This window comes from Osmerus eperlanus, chromosome 28 (genome assembly GCF_963692335.1).
Source record: "Osmerus eperlanus chromosome 28, fOsmEpe2.1, whole genome shotgun sequence".
In the NCBI taxonomy this organism is placed as follows: domain Eukaryota; kingdom Metazoa; phylum Chordata; class Actinopteri; order Osmeriformes; family Osmeridae; genus Osmerus; species Osmerus eperlanus.
Window position 1 is genome coordinate 265,272 of NC_085045.1, and position 27,452 is coordinate 292,723.

Genomic DNA, 27,452 nt, shown 5'->3' on the forward strand with positions numbered 1-27,452 from the left:
CACACTAACCCTGTCTCCCTCTCTCACACACCACACTAACCCTAACCCTGTCTCCCTCTCTCACACACCACACCACCCTAACCCTGTCTCCCTCTCTCACACACCACACTAACCCTAACCCTGTCTCCCTCTCTCACACACCACACTAACCCTGCCTCCCTCTCTCACACACCACACTAACCCTAACCCTGTCTCCCTCTCTCACACACCACACTAACCCTAACCCTGTCTCCCTCTCTCACACACCACACTAACACTAACCCTGTCTCCCTCTCTCACACACTAACCCTAACCCTGTCTCCCTCTCTCACACACTAACCCTAACCCTGTCTCCCTCTCTCACACACCACACTAACCCTGTCTCCCTCTCTCACACACTAACCCTAACCCTGTCTCCCTCTCTCACACACTAACCCTAACCCTGTCTCCCTCTCTCACACACCACCCTAACCCTCTCTCACACACCACCCTAACCCTGTCTCCCTCTTTCACACACCACCCTAACCCTCTCTCACACACCACACTAACCCTGTCTCCCTCTCTCACACACCACCCTCTCTCACACACCACCCTAAACCTGTCTCCCTCTCTCACACACCACCCTAACCCTAACCCTGTCTCCCTCTCTCACACACCACACTAACCCTGTCTCCCTCTCTCACACACCACACTAACCCTAACCCTGTCTCCCTCTCTCACACACCACCCTAACCCTGTCTCCCTCTCTCACACACCACACTAACCCTGTCTCCCTCTCTCACACACCACACTAACCCTAACCCTGTCTCCCTCTCTCACACACCACACTAAAACCTGCCTCCCTCTCTCACACACCACACTAACCCTAACCCTGCCTCCCTCTCTCACACACCACACTAACCCTAACCCTGTCTCCCTCTCTCACACACCACACTAACCCTAACCCTGTCTCCCTCTCTCACACACCACCCTAACCCTAACCCTGTCTCCCTCTCTCACACACCACACTAACCCTAACCCTGTCTCCCTCTCTTTGGCTCTGCCTCACTCTCTCACACATCACTGTCTCCCTCTCTTTGGCTCTCACTGTCTCCCTCTCTTTGGCTCTCACTGTCTCCCTCTCTTTGGCTCTGCCTCACTCTTTCACACACCACACACATACACACCACACACATACACACCACACACATACACACCACACACTAACACACCACACACTCCACACACTAACACACCACACTCCACACACTAACACACCACACACATACACACCACACACACATCGTGATCACAGGAGTCATGATGAGCTGCTCCAACTGTCTCTATTAAAGAAACATTATGTTAATAAATGTTGATTCTTCGTAGATCCTTCTTATTACTGCCTTCTGTAAAGTCAGTGAAAAACTGTTTTTGTTTAGGTGGGTCTTCATATTGTTTTTGACTGTACTCTGTGTGTATACCTCCCCACCAGGCTCAGCTCATAGCTCAGTCCATCGGCCAGGCGTTCAGTGTAGCCTACCAGGAGTTCCTGAGAGCCAACGGGATCAACCCTGAGGACCTGAGCCAGAAGGAGTACAGTGACCTGCTCAACACCCAGGACATGTACAACGACGACCTGGTCCACTTCTCCAAATCTGAGAACTGCAAAGATGTAAGTGTGGGACCAGAACCTCACACCTGTCCTGTCACACCTGGTGAACTCTGTCAGAAGACAGGCCTTGGAAAACACATCTTATTCATGAACTAGTCACGCTTCAAACTCCTCCCTCTCTTCTGTCCTCTCTCGCAGGTGTACATAGAGAAGGCCAAGGGAGAGATTCTGGGTGTTGTGATCGTGGAGAGTGGGTGGGGCTCCATCTTGCCCACCGTCATCATTGCCAACATGATGCATGCTGGGCCGGCAGAAAAGTCAGGCCGTCTGAACATCGGGGACCAGATCATGTCCATCAACGGGACCAGCCTGGTGGGTCTCCCCATCAACACCTGCCAGAGCATCGTCAAGGTAACGCACCCCTCTCCGTCTCTCTCTTTATCTCTGTTCTCTACTGATGATAACAGTGAGCGCTGTGCTCCGCAGGGTCTGAAGAACCAGGCTCGTATCCAGCTTAACATCGTCCGCTGTCCCCCGGTGACCACGGTCCTCATCCGCCGCCCAGACCTCCGCTACCAGCTGGGCTTCAGCGTGCAGAACGGCATTGTGGGTACCCAGGGCTGGGGGTGGGGCTTAGACGAGCCGGTCAGACAGAATCAAACCTGTCAGCTTTGACATGGCTGTCTGTTGACACCTTGTCAGCACTTCACCAAGTTTCAGATGAAGCATTGTGTGTCCTAATCCTTCCTGTTTTGGAAGTTGTCCTAATTAAGATGATGTGGAGTCATTGCATATGAACATTCTCTATTAAATGTATGTAGACTAACTTCTGTTGGACACTGAGAAGGAATATAGCAGTACTGGAGCCGTAGTTTTAAATGACTGAGGTTGTAGTTGAACAGGCTAGCCATCTGTAAGAGCGAGTCTGTTATTCCAAGAACACTGAAAACATTTAGACCCGCTTCCCCCCTCCTCCAGATCTGCAGCCTTATGAGGGGGGGCATCGCCGAGAGGGGCGGGGTCAGGGTGGGCCACCGCATCATTGAGATAAACAGCCAGAGTGTGGTAGCCACGCCCCACGAGAAGATCGTCCACATCCTGTCCAATGCCGTGGGAGAGGTGAGAGGTCAAGGGTCACGAGGTTGATGGGGGGGACAAGAATGACCCTCGGTTACAGATTATTAGCTCTTAATTTTCTCTCTCTCTCTCTCCCCCCTCTCCCCCCCTCTCTCTCTCTCTCTTCCCCCTCTCCCCCTCTCTCCCCCCTCTCTCTCCCCCCCCTCTCTCTCCCCCCCCCTCTCTCTCTTCCTCTCCCCCCCCTCTCTCTCTCTCCCCCTCTCTCTGCTCCTCAGATACACATGAAGACGATGCCAGCAGCCATGTACAGGCTGCTCACTGCCCAGGAGCAACCAGTTTACATCTGAATGACCTAACCCTAACCTTTCAACTTTGAGTCCTTGTACAAACCCTCCCAACAGCCCCCCCCTCCCCCCAACATGCCCCCCTTCTTCAAGCTTACTATTAGAGACTGGCGCTTCTCAAGCCTTACAAGTTAGCTAACCGTAACCCTGGCCCTAACCCTCAAAGCTGTCCAGCTGTTTTGTACTATCCAAACATTGTGTTTTTTTGCAGTGGAGTTTGGCTGCATCTCCCATACATCACTGGGCTGGATGTTTCTGTCTCTGTAACTCTGTTTCCTCCCCCACATCCAGAAGAAAGAGTGAGGGTGAAACTCCAGACGAGTGTCCTGTCCTCCTCACCACATTCCAGCTCTTTAATTCCTTTACGACACTCGGAGGCGCTGATGAAAGACATTCCTGAACTATGGAGAGTCTGTTGGAAAAGACCGAGAACCTTCCAACTGTCTGTTCTTCCGTCACGTTTTGGTCTGCCCGCTTCTGTCCGGTCCAACAAGCTTTCCTTCATTTCTCTTCCGTCTGCCAGGCCAGGCCAGGTTAACCCTAACCCATCCGTCTGCCAGGCCAGGTTAACCCTAACCCATCCGTCTGCCAGGCCAGGTTAACCCTAACCCATCCGTCTGATGGAAGTCCAGAACATTCCGCTACGCAAACCAAATGTCTCACAACCTTCCTCTGAGCTCTGTCTTCCCAGAGAAGCATCTTTTCAAGGAAAAACATCTAATCAGATCTTCTACGTCTTCACGTTCACCTGGAAACACGTCATCTTGGAAGACAGGCCCTGGTCCCCTGCTAATCTGAGTCCCAGATTTCAGGCTCAGGCTGCTGTGTACACTTGGAATGGCTTTGCGTCTTTGTGTAACAGTACAAAATGTTGCCTAATTGTCTTCACTTGAACGCTGCTGGAGGTTAGGCAGGATGCTCAGCACCAGAAGCTTGAGTAGTTGCAAAGAGAGAAGTACATTTTGTACAAACAGAAAACTTGTTCAAAATCACAAAACAGGTCTTAGTCTCTGATCAGGAAGGTGTATGTAGACAGGTTGATTTAGCTACCACCTCTGAAGTGCAATGTCAATGTTTTACATTATTTTATATTTTCAATGTAGAAATTAGATATTTATTTAATATAGAATAACTTTTTTGTTTTAAAGATTTCATTCAAATTTGATTATTTATGCCAGAGAACTGTTGAATCTGTGCACAAATGGAACACATTTTCTATACTTGAAGGATGGAGAAACTTTATGTATTTAACCCTTGTGCTGCCTTCGGGTCACATGACCCAAAGGTTCATAACGAACCATTGTTGTGTTTACAATACAAAAACAAATAAAAATAATTTTCTTTTAACCTTCGCAATGTGGGGGGTCTGACACAGCCCAACGGTTAAAAGAAAATGCTTCACTTTGTTTTTGTATGCAGTAAAGTTGTCGCAATACGACGGTGGGTCACAATGACTGATGGGTCAGAATGACCCGAAGATAACACAAGGGTTAACTGTATTATTTTGCAACTGTGATGGACTGATGGTACTGAAAAGGCATATCAACTCTGAGGTCCCTCAAGGTCCTGACGTAGGAACCATAGTGAAGTATGCTTGTCGTTCTAGAAGACTAGACTTCCCTCATTGCAGATCTAGAACTGAATCCGCCGATGTCACCCTGCTATGAATAGATTGCTGTCTTGTGAGTGCATGTAACTAAATCTGCTCGACTTAGAAGAACCTGGAAACTTCCTGTGGATGGATGTTGGGTACTTAGATCCTTCTTGTTACTGCCTTGTATAGACCACTCATCCAGGAAGTGATGATTTCCACTGTTATGATGGTTGGCTAGTACCCCTTAATGTTGGAAAGTCCGAGGATTGCCATACCTGTAAGAATATATATTCCTCAGTTTAACAGATGTGAAATTTTAATATTTTAGCATACATGTGGTTTTACAATATTAAACTGAGATTGATGCATAGGAAATAGATGGACAGGTCACATGACCTACTGACCACCCTAGGGTTCAGTTGTTGTAGAATCTTCGGAACTTTCTTCCAAGGATCGTGTGAAATTGTAAACAATGCAATTCATCCCTAACTGCTGCTGTGCTTGGAGACATGAAAGTACTTCCTGCTGCAAATGTCATATAGGCTGCCTGCTTTGTCACTAACATTACTACTTCCTGGAAGCTTCCGCTTTAAGGTTTGTATACAACCTTTGACCTTGACCACCTAGCTCACATCCTGCTTACTCATGTCACTTCCTACTTCAGAAATTTCTCCAGACCCGTGTTTACAAAAATATTGGTGTCTTCAGAGTAGTGTAAGGCTGGAAGGCTGAGGAGGCACTTGTTACTTTGCTGCATCTTCATGTCTGTGGTCGCTACGGTTACACTGCCACAAGGTGAACATGTTGGCCTCTTCCTCTGCCCACCTGTGGGACTCAACATCTGATTGTCCAAATCATATCCCAGAAGCTCATTTTGGCCTTATTACCATTACTGTACTTTTTATTAGCTTAGTGACATAGAACATATTACCTTCTAGCATTGTTCTTGGGTTAATGGAGGAGGTGCAGCGGTGTCCTCCCTGCTTCTAGTGTGTGTGGCGTGACCACCTTTACTCCACGTTAAATACCAAAACCAGCTGGAAACATTATAGACATAAATATATATGATATATATATAGGTATATACTTCTAATGGCTTTTGTGTGTTGAGTTTGGATTGACCATATAAGCAAGCTTTGATGAAATAATGTGGAAAAATTCAGATTGTAGGCAAGATCCCTCAAAGCGATTCTGAATTAATTTAGGAACCATGTTGACTGTGTAGAACGATGTTAGCTGTACAGACATAGTACGTGACATAGTACGTGAGTCTTTGGCAGGAAGTCTGACGTAGAACTTCTTAGTATTGGTTGGGATCATCAAGGACTGACCACATGCGACTGGGGAGTTGACTAAGTAGCGTTTATAAATGCACTTGTTTTGAATGTAATTAATCTTAACAAATTGTTTGTCGATGTGTCTAATGATGATGAAACAAGAAAAATACACTTTCTGTACAGCAATGGAAATGTTAATTTATTTGCTAACTTTTTTTCTGTGACGTTACATTGCTGTGTCAGCACAGGATTGTTTGTAACAGTATTTACAACAATAAACTACTCGCAGAAAGATGTTGTTGCCTGATTGTTAAAAATATATTTTGGGGGTTGAACACTTCCTGTTTACTGACACACTTGCTGGACTACAGTTTGGATAATTGAAACCAACATGTTCAGACTCGACAAAAGAACAACCAGCCCGGAAAGAATTTCTCCACATAGGTGAAGTTTTAAAGGAATCGTTATAAAATAAAAGGTACTTGGCTGACCCTGACCCCGGCCCGTGTTCAGCATGGAGTCTTAGTGTTCAGCATGGAGAGTCTTAGTGTTCAGCATGGAGAATCTTAGTGTTCAGCATGGAGAGTCTTAGTGTTCAGCATGGAGAGTCTTAGTGTTCAGCATGGAGAGTCTTAGTGTTCAGCATGGAGAGTCTTAGTGTTCAGCATGGAGAGTCTTAGTGTTCAGCATGGAGAGTCTTAGTGTTCAGCATGGAGAGTCTTAGTGTTCAGCATGGAGAGTCTTAGTGTTCAGCATGGAGAGTCTTAGTGTTCAGCATGGAGAGTCTTAGTGTTCAGCATGGAGAGTCTTAGTGTTCAGCATGGAGAGTCTTAGTGTTCAGCATGGAGAGTCTTAGTGTTCAGCATGGAGAGTCTTAGTGTTCAGCATGGAGAGTCTTAGTGTTCAGCATGGAGAGTCTTAGTGTTCAGCATGGAGAGTCTTAGTGTTCAGCATGGAGAGTCTTAGTGTTCAGCATGGAGAGTCTTAGTGTTCAGCATGGAGAATCTTAGTGTTCAGCATGGAGAGTCTTAGTGTTCAGCATGGAGTCTTAGTGTTCAGCATGGAGAGTCTTAGTGTTCAGCATGGAGAGTCTTAGTGTTCAGCATGGAGAGTCTTAGTGTTCAGCATGGAGAGTCTTAGTGTTCAGCATGGAGAGTCTTAGTGTTCAGCATGGAGAGTCTTAGTGTTCAGCATGGAGAGTCTTAGTGTTCAGCATGGAGAGTCTTAGTGTTCAGCATGGAGAGTCTTAGTGTTCAGCATGGAGAGTCTTAGTGTTCAGCATGGAGAGTCTTAGTGTTCAGCATGGAGAGTCTTAGTGTTCAGCATGGAGAGTCTTAGTGTTCAGCATGGAGAGTCTTAGTGTTCAGCATGGAGAGTCTTAGTGTTCAGCATGGAGTCTTAGTGTTCAGCATGGAGAGTCTTAGTGTTCAGCATGGAGAGTCTTAGTGTTCAGCATGGAGTCTTAGTGTTCAGTGCAACACAGCTGGTGTTAGCAGCATGTGCTAAACTTCTTTTAAGCCACCTTTATATAACTGTTAATAAGATACTTAAAAGGGGGGGGGATTAAAGTAATAGTCTGTTATTCAGAAATATCTGAATGTCAACATGAGCATCGATGTTGATCCATGTTAAATTAGCAGGTGTAACATCATTGAAGACCTGTTTGGTGTGATACTGTCTGGGTATAAGGTGCCAAAGTTAATCTCTTTCTCGAAGCAACCCACTTTTCCCACTTTTAAAAAACAAAAAACAAACATATGCACACAACACACAATGCCTGTTTTGCAGACTGTGTGACCCATGAGAGTTTTGCTGAAAGTTTGTCCCCTTCAAGAGTAGCTCTGCAGCCCTACCAGAGATTGTGTGATCAGAATGGTACGATTCCTCAGAGCACAGTCTCTCTGAACACCCCAATCAGGATGGCCAGGTAGGATTCCTCAGAGCACAGTCTCTCTGAACACCCCAATCAGGATGGCCAGGTAGGATTCCTCAGAGCACAGTCTCTCTGAACACACCAATCAGACTATGGGGGCGCTCATGGTCCAGGCGTGACCCCCCGGCCCCTGGCCCCGCCCCCCGTAGCTCGGCCCAGGTGAAGGTGCTGAGGTCTCCGCAGCTGTGCAGGTGCAGCAACCCCGGCCTTTTCCTCAGGGGGAGGGTCTGGGAGGAGGAGCCTGCCTGTGGGGGGGCGGGGCCTAGTCTTGGGAGGAGTGGCATCTGATTGGCTGGAGTGACCGTCTCTGATCCTGTGATCACCTGCAGGAGGGTACCAACATACTGAATAAATAACCTGAACATTAAACCTGCACCTTGGACCAGCAACCAACAGTAGTTGACCAGTCCAGCAGGTCATGTACCAGAGAGACCTCGCGTCCACACGTGCCAGGTGAGTAGTCCCAACCTGGAGCTCTAGTGTGTCTAGTGTAAGATCCTGCTCTGCTTTCATTTAACATGGTCTACATACAGGCTTGGCTTAGATGGAAGTCATGGGCGGGGGTGGCATTACTGAACAATATTTACCTGCTATTAATCACTCAAACATAGAGTAAAGATGATTTGAGATACAGATCAGTTGTATGTACTTCTTAGCAAACATTGACTGTTAATCATTTTTTGTCATTTTGTCATTTTTTTTTCCATTATTTTCTTCCCCTACAGGCATGACCACATCATCATCATTCATGAGTGCTTGTACATACAACTGATCTATATCTAAAATCATCTTTACTCTACGTTTGAGTAGAGTTTGGGGTCCTCTACAAAAATTCAACTGGGTCGCATAACCCCAGTTGTAGCAGTCGTAAATCCTCAGGGGGGACACCCTCAGCTCCAGTCAACTGTGGGTGGGAATCGAACCGGCCATGTTGCAACTCCAAGGCACCTGTTGCCTCATCATAGTTCGCATTAACTAACCCCCTAAGATATATATCTATACTGCTCACAATCACCCACACAACTGAGACACACCTGGCCATGTTTGCGTTGATTGGCAATAAGATCACATGACCAATACCACCAGATAAATTGGATCTATTTGGAATTCGTTGGTTCTGTTTTTCTCAACAGCTTTTGCTCCCATCTTGAACACATGTCCTTAATCGGTCACATTGTGAATGACATCGCTCATTCGTAGTTAATGCGAACTATGATGAGGCAACAGGTGCCTTGGAGTTGCAACATGGCCGGTTCGATTCCCACCCACAGTTGACTGGAGCTGAGGGTGTCCCCCCTGAGGATTTCCGACTGCTACACAGGTCTGCGTACCTGCTCTATGTAGCTAGCACAGCGCACAGGGTCTGCTCACCTGCTCTATGTAGCTAGCACAGCGCACAGGGTCTGCGTACCTGCTCTATGTAGCTAGCACAGCGCACAGGGTCTGCGTACCTGCTCTATGTAGCTAGCACAGCGCACAGGGTCTGCGTACCTGCTCTATGTAGCTAGCACAGCGCACAGGGTCTGCTCACCTGCTCTATGTAGCTAGCACAGCGCACAGGGTCTGCTTACCTGCTCTATGTAGCTAGCACAGCGCACAGGGTCTGCGTACCTGCTCTATGTAGCTAGCACAGCGCACAGGGTCTGCTCATCTGCTCTATGTAGCTAGCACAGCGCACAGGGTCTGCTCACCTGCTCTATGTAGCTAGCACAGCGCACAGGGTCTGCGTACCTGCTCTATGTAGCTAGCACAGCGCACAGGGTCTGCTTACCTGCTCTATGTAGCTAGCACAGCGCACAGGGTCTGCTTACCTGCTCTATGTAGCTAGCACAGCGCACAGGGTCTGCTTACCTGCTCTATGTAGCTAGCACAGCGCACAGGGTCTGCGTACCTGCTCTATGTAGCTAGCACAGCGCACAGGGTCTGCGTACCTGCTCTATGTAGCTAGCACAGCGCACAGGGTCTGCGTACCTGCTCTATGTAGCTAGCACAGCGCACAGGGTCTGCGTACCTGCTCTATGTAGCTAGCACAGCGCACAGGGTCTGCGTACCTGCTCTATGTAGCTAGCACAGCGCACAGGGTCTGCTTACCTGCTCTATGTAGCTAGCACAGCGCACAGGGTCTGCGTACCTGCTCTATGTAGCTAGCACAGCGCACAGGGTCTGCTTACCTGCTCTATGTAGCTAGCACAGCGCACAGGGTCTGCTCACCTGCTCTATGTAGCTAGCACAGCGCACAGGGTCTGCTCACCTGCTCTATGTAGCTAGCACAGCGCACAGCCTCCTCCATGTGCTCCTGGTCGGAGCGTAGCACGCTGCGGATGCTGTCCACCAGCTCCTGCACCTCAGGGGCCAGCCCGCACGCTGACGGCTGCTCCAGGAAGCGGCTCACCAGCTGCTGGGTTTGCCGGTAGCTCTGGTGGTCCACCATGGAGGAGGGCCGGGGGCGCCTCGGTGCCCTGGGGCCCCTGCGGAGGGTCACCATCTGGGGCTGGGGGGCTAGGGTGGACTGGGAGGTCTGGGTGGATGAGTCTGTGGTCCGTTTTGCAGCTTCGCAGCTTAGGACTGGGGGGAAAGAGTGTGTGAGTTGAGTGTGGAGGTAAGGGGGGGTGGGGTCAACATGTCAGTAGTGTGGAGGTAAGGGGGGGTGGGGTCAACATGTCAGTAGTGTAAGTGCACATATGTGGAACTCTGTTACATGCTGACATTCAGGGACATCTGGATGTATATATATCTGGATGTATATATATATATATATATATATATATCTGCAGAGCTCCTAATGTGTCTGCACACACACACACCCTTTACCTTTGGCTGCCAGGTCCACTAGAACCGGGTCACTGTTGGACCTGTGGAGACGATGGCACTGAGTGGGGGGCACCAGCCCTGGCTGGAGGGGTCCCAGGGGGGGCGAGGAGGGTCGGGGCCTTGCCTGGGGGGGTCTGGGGTGGTGCAGGGGGGGTGAGGGTAGGGGCCCTGGGTGGGGGGGTGAATGGGCCATTGGCAGGGGGACAGGGGGGCAGCCCTCTGAAAGACAAACAGACAGATAATAAACCTCCGTTCCACCACCATCTCAAGTCTTTATTTCTTACATTCCACACATCATAAAATAACACAAGACATGAACAGAGAAGTGTGTTCCTGTGAGCTGCCAGACACCCAAACATGTCTCTCTCCCTCTCCTGCTCTCTCTCTCTCTCTCTCTCTCACTCTCTCCTGCTCTCTCTGTCTCTCCTGCTCTCTCTGTCTCTCCTGCTCTCTCTGTCTCTCCTGCTCTCTCTGTCTCTCCTGCTCTCTCTGTCTCTCCTGCTCTCTCTGTCTCTCCTGCTCTCTCTGTCTCTCCCTCTCCTGCTCTCTCTGTCTCTCCCTCTCCTGCTCTCTCTGTCTCTCCTGCTCTCTCTCTCCTGCTCTCTCTCTCTCTCTCTCTCCTGCTCTCTCTCTCCTGCTCTCTCTGTCTCTCCTGCTCTCTCTGTCTCTCCTGCTCTCTCTGTCTCTCCTGCTCTCTCTCTCTCTTTCTCTGTCTCTCCTGCTCTCTCTGTCTCTCCTGCTCTCTCTGTCTCTCCTGCTCTCTCTGTCTCTCCTGCTCTCTCTGTCTCTCCTGCTCTCTCTGTCTCTCCTGCTCTCTCTGTCTCTCCTGCTCTCTCTCTCTCCTGCTCTCTCTCTCCTGCTCTCCCTCTCCTGCTCTCTCTCTCTCTCTGGACCAGAGCGATCCTGTGTCCACATTAAGCCCACATGTCAAGAGAGTGAGAGGGGGTGGGAATGTAGCATCTGAGACTAAAATAAATACATGGAACTGGCACAGTGGAGAGGCATGACGCAGAGACAGGGTTATGTCCTGTTCTCATCAGAGAGAACTACAGCTCCACAGAGAGAACTACAGCTCCACAGAGAGAACTACAGCTCCACAGAGAGAACTACAGCTCCACAGAGAGAACTACAGCTCCACAGACAGAACTACAGCTCTACTTCCAAAGAGAGAACTACAGCTCCACAGAGAGAACTACAGCTCCACAGACAGAACTACAGCTCCACAGACAGAACTACAGCTCTACTTCCAAAGAGAGAACTACAGCTCTACTTCCAAAGAGAGAACTACAGCTCTACTTCCACAGAGAGAACTACAGCAGGCCCATGTCTGTGGTGTAGCTACAAGTCGGGCTGGGCTGTGTCATGTTCTCCAGAGAGGCTCCTACCTGGCCCTGCACCCTCTCTCTGCTCCTCCAGATCCATCTCTGCCTCCTGTAGACAGGAGACACATCGTCAAACACACTATGTCTACTACTTTCATATTGCCATACCTCGTGACCATTTTATAAAAGCAATCGCTCACCTTTTTATATCACAGCAAGCAGTACACTATAGATGTACTGTATATAGTTTATCTATGTATGTATGTTTACAGTGTGTACACAGTGTTGCTGGTGGTAATGTACCTGTACAGGTAGGGGACAGGAGGGGGAGGAGCCAGCAACCGCCTCGTAAGGAGGGGGCGGGTCCAGAGGACAGAACACCTCCCCCCCCTTGATCCTGGAGACGTGAGGGAGGGGCATCACGCTGTCCCCAAACATCCTGAAACACAGAACTGATAACCAGGGAACTGATAACCGCACACAACCAAACATCCTGAAACACAGAACTGATAACCAGGGAACTGATAACCGCACACAACCAAACATCCTGAAACACAGAACTGATAACCAGGGAACTGATAACCGCACACAACCAGACATCCTGAAACACAGAACTGATAACCAGGGAACTGATAACCGCACACAACCAAACATCCTGAAACACAGAACTGATAACCAGGGAACTGATAACCGCACACAACCAGACATCCTGAAACACAGAACTGATAACCGCACACAACCAGACATCCTGAAACACAGAACTGATAACCGCACACAACCAAACATCCTGAAACACAGAACTGATAACCGCACCTGTCCCCAAACATCCTGAAACACAGAACTGATAACCGCACACAACCAAACATCCTGAAACACAGAACTGATAACCGCACACAACCAGACATCCTGAAACACAGAACTGATAACCGCAGACAACCAAACATCCTGAAACACAGAACTGATAACCGCACCTGTCCCCAAACATCCTGAAACACAGAACTGATAACCGCACACAACCAAACATCCTGAAACACAGAACGGATAACCGCACCTGTCCCCAAACATCCTGAAACACAGAACTGATAACCGCACACAACCAAACATCCTGAAACACAGAACGGATAACCGCACCTGTCCCCAAACATCCTGAAACACAGAACTGATAACCGCACACAACCAAACATCCTGAAACACAGAACGGATAACCGCACCTGTCCCCAAACATCCTGAAACCCAGAACTGATAACCGCACCTGTCCCCAAACATCCTGAAACCCAGAACTGATAACCGCACACAACCAAACATCCTGAAACACAGAACTGATAACGCACACAACCAAACATCCTGAAACACGGAACTGATAACGTACACAACCAAACATCCTGAAACACAGAACTGATAACCGCACACAACCAAACATCCTGAAACACAGAACTGATAACCGTACACAACCAAACATCCTGAAACACAGGGAACTGATAACCATACACAACCAAACATCCTGAAACACAGGGAACTGATAACCGCACACAACCAAACATCCTGAAACACAGAACTGATAACCGCACACAACCAAACATCCTGAAACACGGAACTGATAACATACAAAACCAAACCATGACCTGTATGTGTGTGTATGTGTGAGTGTATGTGTGAGTGTGTGTGTGAGTGAGTTTTACCGGCGGGCCAGGCGGGGTGTGTATGAGTAGAAGGTGGAGAAGTAGGAAGGGGGCGGGGCCGGGGGGACAAACTCATCTGGGTCGGGGACGGGTGCTGGCTCCTCCCCCTCCTCTGCTATTGAACGAGGCTCGTCCTATCGGAAAGAGGCGACAGGTCACATGATGAAAGCTTCATATTCACGTACACACCAGATATGAACTTATTATTTCAAGACATTAGTTCATAAAATGATCTTGTCGTTAGTTAATGTATTCATGTCAGACTCTGTATCCAAACTAATGTGCAGGGGGAATTTAACCTGCGCCCTCTTGATCTGTAGTCAAATGCTCTAACCACTGCTGAGCTGAGCTATACCCATCACTACCACCAACTACTGTGTTGGAGGAGGAGGAACCTGATTGGCTACCGTGCCGTGGAGGAGAGATGTGATTTGCTCACCAGGCAGGGTGGGCGGGAGGTGAGGATCTGGAGGTAGCGCAGGGCGGCGGCCACCAGACACACGGCCGCTGTGAGGGCGTTCAGGGCACACAGCGCAAACAGAACCTTCTGGAACACACCGGGGGGTCGTCAGGAGAAACACACACACACACACCTATAACTACACACACACACCTATAACTACACACACACACACACACACACACACACCTATAACTACACACACACACACACTTCTACATAGAGCAGCATACATGTGTACCTTGAGCAGGATCTTCATGGTGTTGCAGGAGTGTCCAGGGTGCAGCAGCAGCAGCTTGTCTTCAGGACAGGACGAGGAGGGGGGGAGGGGGCAGCAGAGACACGCATCCCCCGCCTCGCTCTGGAGGAACACACACACACGTTACAACACACACACACACGTTACAACACACACACACACGTTACAACACAGACACACCTAAACACACACACATTACAACACACACACACGTTACAACACACATACACGTTACAACACACACACACCACTACTACTGTAACACACACCTAGACTGACTAGTGAAGCACGCCAGCTCTTACTGACCAGCTGGCAGGAGGACATGCTGGAGACCAGCTGGGCTCCCTGGCAGCACAGGATGAAGCCAGCCAGGTTGAGCAGCACACACACCACGGAGAGGAGCACGAACATGTTCACCTGGGGGGGAGGAGAGAGGGGTTAGAGCAGCCATGTTCACCTGGGGGGGAGGAGAGAGGGGTTAGAGCAGCCATGTTCACCTGGGGGGGAGGAGAGGGGTTAGAGCAGCCATGTTCACCTGGGGGGGAGGAGAGAGGGGTTAGAGCAGCCATGTTCACCTGGGGGGGAGGAGAGGGGTTAGAGCAGCCATGTTCACCTGGGGTGGAGGAGAGAGGGGTTAGAGCAGCCATGTTCACCTGGGGTGGAGGAGAGAGGGGTTAGAGCAGCCATGTTCACCTGGGGGGGAGGAGAGAGGGGTTAGAGCAGCCATGTTCACCTGGGGGGGAGGAGAGAGGGGTTAGAGCAGCCATGTTCACCTGGGGGGGAGGAGAGAGGGGTTAGAGCAGCCATGTTCACCTGGGGGGGAGGAGAGAGGGGTTAGAGCAGCCATGTTCACCTGGGGGGGAGGAGAGAGGGGTTAGAGCAGCCATGTTCACCTGGGGGGGAGGAGAGAGGGGTTAGAGCAGCCATGTTCACCTGGGGGGGAGGAGAGAGGGGTTAGAGCAGCCATGTTCATTCGGGGGGTACATAGAGATACATTAGAGGCAAATGTGGTATTAATTGTTTTAAAAAGAAAGTTGTAATGCTGAGCCTACTTCAAACTAATTCCATCAGACCAGAGGAACCATCAACCCTGCCTGTGGCTGCCAGGACCAGAGGAACCATCAACCCTGCCTGTGGCTGCCAGGACCAGGGGAACCATCAACCCTGCCTGTGGCTGCCAGGACCAGGGGAACCATCAATCCTGCCTGTGGCTGCCAGGACCAGGGGAACCATCAACCCTGCCTGTGGCTGCCAGGACCAGAGGAACCATCAACCCTGCCTGTGGCTGCCAGGACCAGAGGAACCATCAACCCTGCCTGTGGCTGCCAGGACCAGAGGAACCATCAACCCTGCCTGTGGCTGCCAGGACCAGAGGAACCATCAACCCTGCCTGTGGCTGCCAGGACCAGGGGACTGGTGCCACTGTCTCTGTGTGTGCGTGTGTGTGTGCGTTTGTGTGTGTGTGTGCGTATATGAGTTATATGGGCTAAGGAAGGCATTGTTTTTACTTCCGGGTGTGACAAAGAAAAAGAGAGAGAATATAGGGAAGATAATGAGTCATTGTTTCACCTCATTCCACGCTAAAGCGTGTGTGTGTTGGGAAGCGTGTGTGTAGGAGAGTGTGTATGGGAGGTTGTGTGTGGAAGGGGGGGTCACCTGACTAGTTGCTAGACTGCTGGTTAGACCACTACACAAACACACATTCTTGGTTAAGAGACTAAAAGTCTCTGGAATTAAACCAACAACCAAAACAACTGCCTTTCTCTTTGACTCGTTTCCTTAACAACCCCCCCCTTCCATTCCTCCCCCTCTTCCTCTTCTTTCCTCTCCCCCCCTCCTCCTCCCCTTCTTCCTCCTGTTTTCTCACCCCCTCCCCCCACACACACACAAACACTCCCCCCCCCACACACAAACATTCCCCCCCCCACACCCTACAGCCTAGACAACTCGACTCCAGATTCAAGCCCTTCAGCAATCAGCAACTTCAGGGGGCGGTGACACTGTACACATACACTGAGGTCTTCTTTTCCATGCTTGAAAGAAAATCATATTTACATTGTTTCCACCGACTATACAGAAGCATCTCTAGTGTTTCTAGTGAGTCACACTTTTAACAGAAAGAAAAGGCTTGTGCATTAACACAGTAAAAAGTTCAAGGGCTCAGAATACAGCATGCTGTGATCTCAGGGCTGGGGTCAGAGGAGGACTAGGACAGCATGCTGTGACCTCAGGGCTGGGGTCAGAGGAGGACTAGGACAGCATGCTGTGATCTCAGGGCTGGGGTCAGAGGAGGACTAGGACAGCATGCTGTGATCTCAGGGCTGGGGTCAGAGGAGGACTAGGACAGCATGCTGTGAGAGGTGTGGGGTTGGGGAGAGGTGTGGAGAGAGGTGTGGAGTTGGGGAGAGGTGTGGAGAGGTGTGGAGAGAGGTGTGGAGAGAGGTGTGGAGAGAGGTGTGGAGTTGGGGAGAGGTGTGGAGTTGGGGAGAGGTGTGGAGAGAGGTGTGGAGAGAGGTGTGGAGAGAGGTGTGGAGTTAGGGAGAGGTGTGGAGAGGTGTGGAGAGGTGTGGAGAGAGGTGTGGAGTTGGGGAGAGGTGTGGAGAGAGGTGTGGAGAGAGGTGTGGAGTTGGGGAGAGGTGTGGAAAGAGGTGTGGGGAGGTGTGGGGAGGTGGTGTGTTGAGGTGTTGACTTACCAACAGCAGCATGGGGCGCCTCCATGTTGTGAGCCCCACAATCCCTGATAGGATCACCTGCGGACACAACATTTATAGAGACACACAACAGCATTTATACTAGTGGTGGGCCGTTATCGGCGTTAATGCGCTGCGACTCTTATCAGCGATAAAAAAAATATCGCTGTTAATCTATTCTCAAAGTTGGGTTGGGAGTTGGGTCTATACTACGCAAGCTATGATGACTTTCACCTTGATATTTTAGCGCGGATGTATACCTAGCCGAATTGCACTGTAGGGGGCGAGAACCAGTCTTCGAACCTGTGTGTATGCCTTGTGTATGAAATTATCACATCAAACGTGACGTGCTAACATGGATGCAGCTATGAAGCCGTCTGGTTTGCTTCAGGGTAAATGTATTTTTAAGAAGCTTCCCAATGGAAACCTCGACAAGACTAAGGTTGTTTGCACCTTGTGCTATGCGGAATTAGTTTACTGTAGGAGTTCTTCCAGTCTCAAATACCACCTAAACGCAAAGCATCCCTTAGCTAATGCGGAAGATGCCGGGCCAAGCACTGATGTAGCGCGTTTGAGTGCAACCGAGGCAAGCCCGTCAGCACAGCTCTATCAGCCAAGCTAACTAATCTAATAAACAGTTAATAAACACAAGTACATCTTATTGAACATAATTTATTTTCATCACCAATTATCATAGTAGAACAGCTTTCTCAAGCAGTTTGTGATGCATTTTGGAAACAGGAGATGAGCTCCTGGTCTAATGCGCCACCTGGCTTGAGAAACCCGTTCTCAAGGACTTACTTTTAGTCATTATTTGCGTAGCACACATATTCTGAATGCCTTTGGCGGAATTCAAATGAGACATTTTAATTCCAAGATTACAGTGAGATTAATCTAGATTAAAAAATTTAATCTATGCCCACCACTAATTTATACACACAAAGGAACAGGCAAAAACATGGTGAGCATTAACAAAAACACAATGGAACATATGTACAAAATGTTGATTCACACACACAATTCCCAACCCGTTTACACACACAGCAGAATCTTCTTTCACAGCTTTTTCAATCTTCTTCTACAACATGCAGTTGTTAGGGTTAGGGTTACTAATTTTACACACACACACAAGCACTCCCTGTTTCTCCAATACATACACGCCTTTCACATCGTGTGAACTGAGTCTGGCTGTGGCCCCGCTGAGCCGCTGCTATGATAAACATCTGTAAACAAAGCAGCTAATCCCGGCTAGCGCGCTGCTGGATGAGAGCAGCCCGTTACCGGGAGCATCATCTCTGCTGCTGTTTCCTGCCCCCGGCCCCCTACTCCGCCTGTATTGTGGATATGATACTGCCTCGCATAGTTGGATTGCTCAAATAGCGCTTCGTTTCAACTGAATCGTCGTATGTGAACACAATTGACACATTCAAGTGTAGATTCTCACACAATTGTGTGAGAATGTACACACACACATTTGTTGGTTCCTACCGAGGCTGTGCTGGATGAACAGTTGTCCCATGAAGAATGCGGTTGTGAGACAGAGAGACCCTGACTTTGCCCTCAGACAGAAATATCCAGACTATTCTGGGTCGAGGATAATCAGGAACATGCTGCTTCGGGTTCATGTCTCATCACTGAACAGCAGAGCCTTCTGGAACACAAGCACTACCCAGCACAACACACACTACCCAGCACAACACACACTACCCAGCACAACACACACTACCCAGCACAACACACACTACCCAGCACAACACACACTACCCAGCACAACACACACTACAACACACACTACAACACACACTACCCAGCACAACACACACTACCCAGCACAACACACACTACAACACACACTACCCAGCACAACACACACTACCCAGCACAACACACACTACCCAGCACAACACACACTACAACACACACTACCCAGCACAACACAAGCACTACCCAGCACAACACAAGCACTACCCAGCACAACACAAGCACTACCCAGCACAACACACACTACCCAGCACAACACACACTACCCAGCACAACACACACTACAACACACACTACCCAGCACAACACACACTACCCAGCACAACACACACTACCCAGCACAACACACACTACAACACACACTACCCAGCACAACACAAGCACTACCCAGCACAACACAAGCACTACCCAGCACAACACAAGCACTACCCAGCACAACACAAGCACTACCCAGCACAACACACACTACCCAGCACAACACACACTACCCAGCACAACACACACTACCCAGCACAACACACACTACCCAGCACAACACACACTACCCAGCACAACACTACCCAGCACAACACTACCCAGCACAACACTACCCAGCACAACACACACTACCCAGCACAACACTACCCAGCACAACGCACACTACCCAGCACAACACTACCCAGCACAACGCACAACACACAACACTACCCAGCACAACACTACCCAGCACAACACACAACACTACCCAGCACAACACTACCCAACACAACACTACCCAGCACAACACACAACACTAACTAACTAAATAACGAACTAACCCAGCTATACAGACCACACGGTCACAAACACTGAGCACACACACACACACACACTGGGTTTGTTTGCTAACACACACACAACTACACACTACCACACGGTCCCAAACACTGATAGGAAAACTCTGCCTTTTTACGTTTATGTTCCAAATGGTCAGTTCATATGGACCTTTATATCTAGGCTTGTTAGTGACCTATCAGGTGTGAGGGGGGCATGAGGGGGGGGGTGAGAGGATGAGGTGTGTAACAGACGCTCCTCCTAACTGAGGACACAGCTGTCTGCTTCCTGTGCTGCTGCAGGGGATTGTAGGGGCTGGAGTCTCTCCAGATGTACTACCCTGGTGTCCTCATCTCCCCTCTCTCCCCGGCCCAGTGCTGGTCTCTCCAGCAGCCCAGCAGGAGTAAGACTAACCCAGTGCTGGTCTCTCCAGCAGCCCAGCAGGAGGAAGACTAACCCAGTGCTGGTCTCTCCAGCAGCCCAGCAGGAGGAGGAAGACTAACCCAGTTCTGGTCTCTCCAGCAGCCCAGCAGGAGTAAGACTAACCCAGTGCTGGTCTCTCCAGCAGCCCAGCAGGAGGAAGACTAACCCAGTGCTGGTCTCTCCAGCAGCCCAGCAGGAGGAGGAAGACTAACCCAGTTCTGGTCTCTCCAGCAGCCCAGCAGGAGTAAGACTAACCCAGTGCTGGTCTCTCCAGCAGCCCAGCAGGAGGAAGACTAACCCAGTGCTGGTCTCTCCAGCAGCCCAGCAGGAGGAGGAAGACTAACCCAGTTCTGGTCTCTCCAGCAGCCCAGCAGGAGGAGGAAGACTAACCCAGTGCTGGTCTCTCCAGCAGCCCAGCAGGAGGAGGAAGACTAACCCAGTGCTGGTCTCTCCAGCAGCCCAGCAGGAGGAAGACTAACCCAGTGCTGGTCTCTCCAGCAGCCCAGCAGGAGGAGGAAGACTAACCCAGTGCTGGTCTCTCCAGCAGCCCAGCAGGAGGAAGACTAACCCAGTGCTGGTCTCTCCAGCAGCCCAGCAGGAGGAAGAAGACTAACCCAGTGCTGGTCTCTCCAGCAGCCCAGCAGGAGGAGGAAGACTAACCCAGTGCTGGTCTCTCCAGCAGCCCAGCAGGAGGAGGAAGACTAACCCAGTTCTGGTCTCTCCAGCAGCCCAGCAGGAGGAAGACTAACCCAGTGCTGGTCTCTCCAGCAGCCCAGCAGGAGGAGGAAGACTAACCCAGTGCTGGTCTCTCCAGCAGCCCAGCAGGAGGAGGAAGACTAACCCAGTGCTGGTCTCTCCAGCAGCCCAGCAGGAGGAGGAAGACTAACCCAGTGCTGGTCTCTCCAGCAGCCCAGCGGGATGAAGACTAACCCAGTGCTGGTCTCTCCAGCAGCCCAGCAGGAGGAAGACTAACCCAGTGCTGGTCTCTCCAGCAGCCCAGCAGGAGGAAGACTAACCCAGTGCTGGTCTCTCCAGCAGCCCAGCAGGAGGAAGACTAACCCAGTGCTGGTCTCTCCAGCAGCCCAGCAGGAGGAGGAAGACTAACCCAGTTCTGGTCTCTCCAGCAGCCCAGCAGGAGGAAGACTAAGCGCTTCCATATGTGAGGGAGGCACCACGCTACAATCTGGGGTTGCAAAATCTCCACCGAACTGGCCTGACCTTTCGTCTGTAACAGGTCCTGGGGAGTGTGACAGCTAGAGTTGGTACAGGGACCAGTACTGCAGGTGATAAGTAACCAACACATAGACCAGTACTGCAGGTGATAAGTAACCAACACATAGACCAGTACTGCAGGTGATAAGTAACCAACACATAGACCAGTACTGCAGGTGATAAGTAACCAACACATAGACCAGTACTGCAGGTGATAAGTAACCAACACATAGACCAGTACTGCAGGTGATAAGTAACCAACACATAGACCAGTACTGCAGGTGATAAGTAACCAACACATAGACCAGTACTGCAGGTGATAAGTAACCAACACATAGACCAGTACTGCAGGTGATAAGTAACCAACACATAGACCAGTACTGCAGGTGATAAGTAACCAACACATAGACCAGTACTGCAGGTGATAAGTAACCAACACATAGACCAGTACTGCAGGTGATAAGTAACCAACACATAGACCAGTACTGCAGGTGATAAGTAACCAACACATAGACCAGTACTGCAGGTGATAAGTAACCAACACATAGACCAGTACTGCAGGTGATAAGTAACCAACACATAGACCAGTACTGCAGGTGATAAGTAACCCACACACAGACCAGTACTGCAGGTGATAAGTAACCAACACATAGACCAGTACTGCAGGTGATAAGTAACCCACACACAGACCAGTACTGCAGGTGATAAGTAACCCACACACAGACCAGTACTGCAGGTGATAAGTAACCCACACACAGACCAGTACTTCAGGTGATAAGTAACCCACACACAGACCAGTACTGCAGGTGATAAGTAACCCACACACAGACCAGTACTGCAGGTGATAAGTAACCACACACAGACCAGTACTGCAGGTGATAAGTAACCCACACACAGACAAGAAAACTAGAAAGACAAGCAGTTCCGACACAGCAATTCCAAACCCCTGCTAAACTAGTCCCCAGAATCCTGGATTCAGCATGCTGAGAATACCTCACTTCTGGCTTGCTGATCATCTGCAGTACTCGCCCATGAGCTTCAACTGAGTGGTGTGATGCGAGTGTGGAGCCTAAAAGATTGTTGGACAATGAGAGGCACTTATTTAACCATTACATCCCGCCCCACTCCCTAGGTCATGTTTGTGTTATCATCAAGGGTCATTGTGAGCCCCCCACATGTTGCCACAACTTTACCTCATACAAAAATAAAGTGAAGCATTTTCTTTTAACCATCGGGCTGTCTCACACCCCCCACAGCGCGAAGGTTAAAAGAAAATGCTTTTTATTTGTTTTTGTATTGGGTAAAGTGACCCGAAGGCAGCACAAGGGTTAAAAGGTCACAAAAAGCACACACCACCATCATCATAGGACAAGCTCTCCCAGCTGAACGTGCCTGATTCCACCTGCAGGTGGATCACAGACTTCCTGTCTGACAGGAAGCAGTGCGTTAAGCTGGGAACACAAGTCTCTGACTCCCGGTCTATCAGCACCGGATCACCTCGGGGCTGCGTCCTTTCTCCTCTGCTCTTCTCCCTGTACACCAACAGTTGCACCTCCAGTCATCCGTCCGTCAAACTCCTGAAGTTTGCGGACGACACCACCCTTATTGGGCTCATCTCTGGTGGAGACGAGTCTGATTATAGGTGGGAAGCGGCCAACCTGGTGACCTGGTGCAGCCAGAACAACTTAGAGCTCAATGCTCTTAAGACAGTGGAGATGGTTGTGGACTTCAGGAGGAACACAGCCCCACTCACCCCCATCACCCTGTGTGACTCCCCAGTCAACACTGTGGAGTCCTTCCGCTTCCTGGGCACCATCCTCTCCCAGGACCTCAAGTGGGAACTGAACATCAGCTCCCTCATCAAGAAAGCACAACAGAGGATGTACTTCCTTCGGCAGCTGAAGAAGTTCAACCTGCCAAAGACAATGATGGTGCACTTCTACTCAGCCATCATTGAGTCCATCCTCACCTCCTCCATCACCGTCTGGTACACTGATGTCACTGCCAAGGACAAGAGCAGACTGCAGCGTATCATCCGCACTGCTGAGAAGGTGATTGGCTGCAATCTGCCTACCCTCGAGGACCTGCACACCTCGAGGACCCTGAGGCGAGCGAGGAAGATTGTGGCCGACCCCTCCCACCCTGGACACTCCCTGTTTCAGTCACTCCCCTCCGGCAGAAGGCTGCGGTCCATCAGGACCAATACCTCACGCCACAAAAACAGTTTCTTCCCTTCCGCTGTTGGCTTCTTCAACAAGGCCAAGGGACCACACTGACTCTAATAACTTCCTGCTTAAAACACACTGCTTTTTGCACTGCATTACAAAATGGTATCTTGTACATTTGTATTTTTTGTAATATTTGTATTTTATATTGTAATTTACGGCAACTTATATTTTATTTTATTGTATATTTAATTCTATTCTAATCCCACTTAGTACTGCTAGTTTATGTACCCTTAGTATAGATAGTCCACATATTTAAATTTTAGGTATATGTTTATTGTATGCACCTTCCTGCCAAAGCAAATTCCTTGTCTGTGCAAACTTTCATGGCGAATAAATCCCATTCTGATTCTGATTCTGATTCTGATCATGGTTAGGAGTGAATCCTTCACAGGCTGAAATGAACTTTTTAGCTGGGATAGGGTTCTGTTACTTCTGCAATCGAGAACAGGTAGGTAATTTAACCTAAATCTCATCAACATATCATTGCCATTTTTACAAGCCACTGGAGCAACACAACGTCTAGACTACAGGACCGTGTTGTTAACCCTAACCCTAACCCTAACCCTAACAACTCGCATCCGAGGGAAAGGGATTCCAAATGGGTGGGTAGAGTCAACACAACACACAGGTCATAATGACCCTGGCTGGCATACACATCACAACACACAGGTCATAATGACCCTGGCTGGCATACACATCACAACACACAGGTCATAATGACCCTGGCTGGCATACACATCACAACACACAGGTCATAATGACCCTGGCTGGCATACACATCACAACACACAGGTCATAATGACCCTGGCTGGCATACACATCACAACTCACAGGTCATAATGACCCTGGCTGGCATACACATCACAACACACAGGTCATAATGACCCATCAGTGATGTGACGTCACCAACGCTGGACAATGTAATATCTCACAGCAATATGAGAAGTACATGTTAAAGAGCCATGTCTTAGTACTGCAGAAATACTGCCATTTTCAACATTAGAGCTTATTTTAACGCCATTCGTAGTGAATACGTAAACTACCTGTTGATGCATGAACCATAGGTTCAAGCATGTAGTGTGTGGGGAGGTGGTGCGTGTGTGCGGTGTATTTGTTTGCGTGTCGGCAGAGGGGAGCAAGGGTGAAGTGCTAGAGCAGTACATGGGATTGACAATTGAGTCCTCCGGTAGAATATAGCCTATTAGGTGCTTGCTTCTCTCAGTCATACAATACGTAGGTTATAATATCATTAAACTAGTTCTTTATTGTGAGGGGTAGTTACACTTGGCGCCCATGTACCAAGTGGAGCCTGTATAGAGACAGTTGAAACACAACCCCAATGCTACACTGTGATAGTGATAGTACACTGTTAGTGTGTTGACCATAGTGTGGAACACATGCGGATCTCGTAGGAACCGTGCTAACATGAAGCAGTCTGCCGTGAGTTTCAAAAAAAGAAAACTTACCGAAGAGCCAGCCCAGAAGGGGCACGAGCTGCGGATGGGGGGCGAGCTGCTCAGCGACAATGCTCCGAAAGAGAGCGCGACCATGGAGCACCCGAGCAGGAGCTGCAGCAAGCCGAGGGAGAGCAGCGGGCGCCCGGGGAGTAGCGCGGGGATGATCCGCGACTGAGACCCCGGCATGCGAGAGCTGGATATACAACGGGGTCGGCTTCTGTATGAAGGCTCTGCCCACTGAGAGGCCAGCGAAGCACCGGTAACGGCGCAACAGGAGCCGGGGAGAACTACCGGGAGAGACATTTGGGAAGCACGTCCAGTAAAACAACAACTAGCCACAAGCCTGGATAAAACCGGGGAAGGCGTATTCTCATTTTCTCCTTTATGTTATGAACTAAAGCGTGAATCCATCCGCGGGTTTCGACCAGCTAGCGGCTACAGCTGCCATGGTCTAACCGAAGTGTCTCAGATTGAAGTTTTAAAATAACTACTCGGTGACTAGGGTCTCGTCTTACGTTTCACATATTTTGGCTGCGGGACAAAATGGGCGGAGGAAAGCAGGTCGCGTGGGAACTGGGCGGACCTGTGTCGTGCCAACTGCCAAGGCACTTATCCCCACCTGGCCGCGGGAGCGCGCGTGCACTCAGAAGCGGAGTTTAACTGCTGCACTTCGAATTCACCTCTTAAATGGAACAAATAGCGACGTGGAAGACAAGACAGGGTTTTGCATAGTAACAAGGCACTCATTTATCGACATAAATACGTTTATTCGTCTGTTACATTAAGGCGACGTGTGAATTGTTTAATGCGTCGTTTAGTATTGTGGATTAATCGACAGTGTTTTCCAAAGTTCCATATTGCCATGCAGCTTAGCTACATAGGGCGACTGATAGGCTTATCTATGTGACTCGACATCACATGCAGGTTTATGAACAATATGTTTTACTTTAATCTAGGCTACCTCCATCTGTCCATTCTCTGCGGGTGTGGTCTGACAAGGATGTCTTTGCTAACCCGTCCCTCCCTGCCCTCTAACGTGATTTCTGTTTTAATCTAATATGGCTTTTCAATTAACCTTTGTTCACCTGTCTACCATATGAGCACCTCGAGGACCCTGAGGCGAGCGGGGAAGATTGTGGCCGACCCCTCCCACCCTGGACACTCCCTGTTCCAGCTACTCCCCTCCGGCAGAAGGCTGCGGTCCATCAGGACCAAAACCTCACGCTATAAGAACAGTTTCTTTCCATCCGCTGTTGGCCTCTTCAACAAGGCCAAGGGCTCACACTGACTTTAACCACTATCTGCACAATGACACCTTGCCACATTGCAATTTGCACTATTTGTATCTTTTGTACTATTGTATTTTTTGTACTATCTGTATTTTTAGTTTGTAAATTATAGCTACTTTATTTATTTATTTTGTTTTTTAATTCTAAATCCCCTTAGTATTAGCTAGACTTTGTTCCTCTTGTATAGTTAGACCACATATTTAAGTTTTAGGATTTCTATATGTTTAATGTATGCACCTTCCTGCCAAAGTAAATTCCTTGTTTGTGCAAACTTTCATGGCGATTAAAACCCTTTCTGATTCTGAAAATAACACAGATGATGGCAGGACAGACCACTTCCCCTGACAAGAGACATCTAGTGGTCACAACATGCAGGTAAGAGAACAGTTGAAATCACCAGGAACTTGATCTCTGTATCAAATGTGAAATTGCAAAATGTCATAAGCAGACATCAAGATCAACTTTTGTGTGAATTAAACCTCGAACCTCAAATGTATCAAAAGCAGTAAGTTGACAAATTAACATTTTCATCAGAATCATTGTGTGATTTCACTTTGTTGGATGTATTCAAAGTTAGTCTCAAAGTTTACATGTTTAAAACCAAAACTGTCTTCCATGGGTTATGGAACGAATGCTAAAATACATGAGCACTTCCAAAACACTTTATTCCAAAAAAGACGAAACATATGTTCAAGAAGGTATAGACTTTGTCTTTTATTTGGTGTTGTAAGGTGAAATTCCAAAGACAAACCCAAGAAGACATAGTCCAGTCTCTCTCTCTCTCTGTTCTACTGTAACACCCTCCTGTAGTCTCTTTTTTTCTGTTCTACTCTGACCCCTCCCTCCAGGGGATGGGAGGTCAGAGGTTGTGACCTGGGAGCAGAGCTGTGGACACAAGCACATGGATCTGACACAGTGGGCCCCCCCCCCCCCTCACACCCCCTCACACACCTTACACCCCCCCCTCACACCCCCTCACACACCTTACACCCCCCCCCACACCCCCTCACACACACACCTTACACCCCCCCCTCACACACACCTTACACCCCCCCCTCACACCCCCTCACACACACACCTTACACCCCCCCCTCACACCCCCTCACACACCTTACACCCCCCCCTCACAGCCCCTCACACACACACCTTACACCCCCCCTCACACACCATCACACACCTTACACACACCCGCACACCTTACACGCCCCCCCTCACACACCATCACACACCTTACACACACCATCACACACCTTACACCCCCCCACACACACCAT

At 49.4% G+C, this 27,452-nt stretch overlaps 2 protein-coding genes across 5 annotated transcripts in view; one reads left to right on the forward strand and one right to left on the reverse strand.

Moving 5' to 3' along the window:
- The window catches only part of apba1a (amyloid beta (A4) precursor protein-binding, family A, member 1a), a 47,103-nt gene extending 40,946 nt beyond the window's left edge, over nt 1–6,157 (forward strand). Inside the window, exons 9-14 of one of the 2 annotated variants that reach the window (XR_009929058.1) lie at nt 1,451–1,630; nt 1,769–1,981; nt 2,057–2,176; nt 2,549–2,689; nt 2,923–5,804; nt 5,836–6,157. Coding sequence is in view for 1 of the 2 variants with exons in the window: in XM_062454396.1 (XP_062310380.1) it covers nt 1,451–1,630; nt 1,769–1,981; nt 2,057–2,176; nt 2,549–2,689; nt 2,923–2,994 (726 nt within the window). In the remaining variant the exon portion in view is untranslated. Of the gene's footprint in view, nt 1–1,450; nt 1,631–1,768; nt 1,982–2,056; nt 2,177–2,548; nt 2,690–2,922 lie in introns of both variants that reach the window. The other variant, XM_062454396.1, reaches the window with a different exon arrangement.
- A 1,119-nt stretch (nt 6,158–7,276) lies between these two features.
- fam189a2 (family with sequence similarity 189 member A2) lies at nt 7,277–25,476 on the reverse strand. Of its 3 annotated transcripts, none has more exons than XM_062454331.1 (12): nt 24,899–25,476; nt 17,020–17,076; nt 14,633–14,743; nt 14,309–14,428; nt 14,047–14,151; nt 13,608–13,741; nt 12,232–12,367; nt 11,992–12,037; nt 10,607–10,825; nt 10,047–10,360; nt 7,842–8,118; nt 7,277–7,737 (listed from the first exon to the last, which is right to left on the reverse strand). In XM_062454331.1, the coding sequence occupies exons 1-11, from the start codon at nt 25,190–25,192 to the stop codon at nt 7,852–7,854; spliced, it is 1,803 nt and encodes a 600-aa protein (XP_062310315.1). In that variant the 5' UTR covers nt 25,193–25,476; the 3' UTR covers nt 7,277–7,737; nt 7,842–7,851. The 3 variants fall into 3 exon arrangements, with proteins under 3 accessions (XP_062310315.1, XP_062310314.1, XP_062310316.1); XM_062454330.1 differs by having other exon boundaries at nt 7,278–7,737; nt 14,047–14,154; nt 24,899–25,475; XM_062454332.1 differs by lacking the exon at nt 24,899–25,476 and adding an exon at nt 18,505–18,675 and having other exon boundaries at nt 7,278–7,737; nt 14,047–14,154.
- Between the last annotated feature and the right edge of the window lie 1,976 nt (nt 25,477–27,452).